We start from the raw sequence: 3325 nt of genomic DNA on the forward strand, positions 1-3325 counted from the left end.
AAAAAAAAAAAAAAGTAATCCACCTGTCTCTGCCTCCCAGAGTGATAGAATTATAGGTGTGAGCCATCACTCTGGACTCAAGAAGTACTTTTATTAAGGAATGAAGAAAATGGTATGGGCAACCTCAGCTGGGACATCCAGAAGGCTCCCAAAGGAAGGAGCATTTGAGCCAAACCTAGGGGAATCATAGGACAGGGACAGAGGAAAAGGCAGTGGTAGAGATGAGTGCAGAGGCCACTCAGGGCAGAGGAAACAGGGTCAAGTGGAACCCCATCCCTGACCCTAGGAGAGGATCTCCTATCTCTACAACATACTTCTGAGTCGCCGAGCCAACCTGATGTCTGCCCTGCAGAGAGCGGTGAGGCGGCGTGCAGCCGACCAGGGCCACAGGAGTGTCTTCCTCATCCTGGCCAGCCGGTGAGGACCCTGTCTTTTTCCTGTAGGGATGAGGTAAGAGGAGACAGAAAAAAGAGCCAGAAGTTAGAGAGGGTCACTGTCTTCCTAAGTGTCGAGAGGTCTGGTTGAAGAGGGTGCCCATGCCATTCATAGCCCAGGAAGAATTAGGATGAGAATTCTTAGGGGTGAGGTTGAAGGGAAGAAAGAGATTGTTGTTGAGATGGGAGAGATAGGGGTTAGACTGCAGGAAGTCTACCCTGTCATTTGGAGGCTGGTGCTGGAATAGGAGGGTCAGGTGGGCAGTGTGGGCCTGCTACTGTCTGTGACCCTCTTCTTAGGTACTCCTGCCTGCATCCGTTTGTCAACCAATTCTGGCCACACCAGGGCTACTGCCTGGGCTGTGGTAAACTCCAAGATGAGGAGGACATGGAGAACTTTGTGTCCTGTGGTACCCCGAACTGCCAAGGTGAGACCCCTCAGGAAATGTGCCTCTCACCACTAGGACACACCATGTTTGTGTACGATGACCAACTGTGGTCCTTCCTTTATGGACCTCCTGGCTATCTGGCCTCCCTTCAGTACTATGCTCATGCTCATTACACAGCACCCTCAGGCAGTGCATTCTCCACAATTGCCTTAATCCTACTGGGTCTGAACACGGTTTATATGCAGCAGTTCTCTGGTGCACCCCATGACAAGGATGGTCCCTTTAGGGTAAGATAGGGCAGCAGGGCCTGGAAACCAGGGAGCACAGGGGCTTGGTGGGCAATCTCAACTTCATCTACTTCCCTCCTGGCCTCCTCCAGGTCTCTACTGTCTCACCTGTTTCCGCCTCCTGGACGACACCTGCCTTGTGTGTGCATCTCCCCAATCCTACCAAGGGGCCCTGGACCTGGAGCTGTGAGTGTTTCAGTGGTGGCATGGGTGGCTGGAGTCTATGTGGGCAGTGGGAACAGCCACCCTTCTCCCAGGACATCTATGGGCCACTGAGACAAGTGGCTTCTCCAGGGACTCTAGTGAGGAGGAGGGCCCCCCGCTGTGGCTGGCTGCAGTTCAAAGGAAGGACCCCCAGCAGGAGTGGTTATTACAGCAACAGCTACAAGAAGCACTGGGCAGGAGCCTCTCCACAGAGTCTAGCTCTTCAAACAGGTAAGTGGGAAGCAGAAGAGTTGGCACCTGAGAACTACGAGGCTTGAACATATTCTGGACAATTTACAAAGGATTTCCTGGGTACTTGGACCACTGCTAAAGCTAGAGACAAAGCTCCCCTCATGGGAGGGGAAGGAATTGAAGTTTGCCAACTGCCTGCTCTGGGTCTGCACTGCTCCCCTGGAGAAGCCCCCAATGCAGTCGGGAGAGTGACATCAAATAGATGACAACAGTGTGGAGAGACCCTAATAACGAAGGAAAGCACACTGTGGGTCGCACAGAGGACAGAACAACCAGTTTGGGTTCACGGGCGTATTGAGAGAAGCTTCACAGAAGAGAGAAGTAGAATGAACTGGGTTTTGGGGGGCAGCCTGGTAGAGGAGGAGACCATCCCAGGGAGGTCTGTGTGAGCTTAGAGAATGCTGACTCTCAAGAGGACAGAGCCTGAGGGTGTGTCTGGGTAGAGACCTCAAAGATTGACTGACACGTGAGGCTCAGAAGTCAAGGTGGAGGGTGGCGCCCATAGCTCAGTGGGTAGGGTGCTGGCCACATACACCAAAGCTGGCGGGTTCGTACCCCACTCGGGCCTGCTAAACAACAATGACAACTGCAACAAAAAAATAGCCAGGTGTTGTGGCCAGTGCCTAAAGTCCCAGCTACTTGGGAGGCTGAGGCAAGAGAATCGCTTAAGCCCAAGAGTTTGAAGTTGCTGTGAACTGTAACGCCACAGCACTCTACCTAGGGCAACCACTTGAGACTCTGTCTCCAAAAAAAAAAAAAAAAAAAAAGTCAAGGTGGAGAGGAGAGATGGGTAAGGGCTACACTTGCCATTGAAGATTTTAGGTTGGAAAGTGGCGTGTTCATACTTGTTATAAGCTAGGAGGACAGAGCACAGGGTGGGGCCAAAGAGGTGGCTGTCTCAGCCTAGGAGAAGTTGGTGGTAACCTCAGGATTGAAGCACAGAGGGTGTCTAGGTTTTCTGTGCTTGGGACTAGGCAGATATTAGAGCAGGAAGAGAACCAGGCTCTGGGTTGAGAAGACTAGCACAGTCTGAGGTGCTGTTGGGCACCCAGTGGTGATGGCCTGGGGCAGCTAGGAAGGGGAAGGCTCCGGCTGGATATGCTGGATATGCGTTTTGGAGTTTGTTGACTTGGAGACTGGAGACCTTAAGAAAGGATGACCTCCCTCATCTTGGTAGAGTGTAGCAGGAGAGAGGGAGGGAACAGAGACAGAACACTGAGAGCTCATTTACAAACCAGGGAGGGAAGAGGCTTAATAAAGCAGGTGAGCTCGGCAGATGAAATCAAGGAGGATCATCTGAAGACAGATAGCCAAGGGATAACTGGAGGGGCCTGTTGGCAGTATTTTTCATGGCATCAGGAAGATAAAAACCCAAGCATGACAAGGTATGTGGCGCCTGCATCACTGTTGTGAGAAGCTTGGTAATTCTATTAATATGGGCTGTTGTAGTTTTATGAAGTCAGTTTGACCATGAAGAGAAGGATTTGGCTTGGCGCCTGTGGCTCAAGCTGTTAAGGCGCCAGCCACATACACCTGAGCTGGAGGGTTCGAATCCAGCCTGGGCCCGCCAAACAACAATGATGGCTGCAACCAAAAAATAGCCGGGTGTTGGCTCAGTCTCTGTGGCTCAAGTGGCTAAGGCGCCAGCCACATATACCTAAGGTGGTGGGTTCAAATCCAGCCCGGGGCCCACCAAACAACAATGACAGCTGCAACCAAAAAATAGCCGGGCGTTGTGGCGGGCGCCTGTGGTCCCAGC

At 52.2% G+C, this 3325-nt stretch overlaps 1 protein-coding gene across 1 annotated transcript in view; it reads left to right on the forward strand.

The window, feature by feature from the left end:
* The window catches only part of DCST2 (DC-STAMP domain containing 2), a 13493-nt gene that overhangs the window by 7413 nt on the left and 2755 nt on the right, over window positions 1-3325 (forward strand). The window contains exons 11-14 of the mRNA XM_003795407.1: window positions 287-417; window positions 735-862; window positions 1203-1296; window positions 1405-1545. Of these exons, the coding sequence (XP_003795455.1) occupies window positions 287-417; window positions 735-862; window positions 1203-1296; window positions 1405-1545 (494 nt within the window). The remainder of the gene's footprint in view (window positions 1-286; window positions 418-734; window positions 863-1202; window positions 1297-1404; window positions 1546-3325) is intronic.

The sequence above is a fragment of the Otolemur garnettii genome, unplaced genomic scaffold (genome assembly GCF_000181295.1).
Source record: "Otolemur garnettii isolate 467f Iridium unplaced genomic scaffold, OtoGar3 scaffold00091, whole genome shotgun sequence".
In the NCBI taxonomy this organism is placed as follows: Eukaryota; Metazoa; Chordata; class Mammalia; order Primates; family Galagidae; genus Otolemur; species Otolemur garnettii.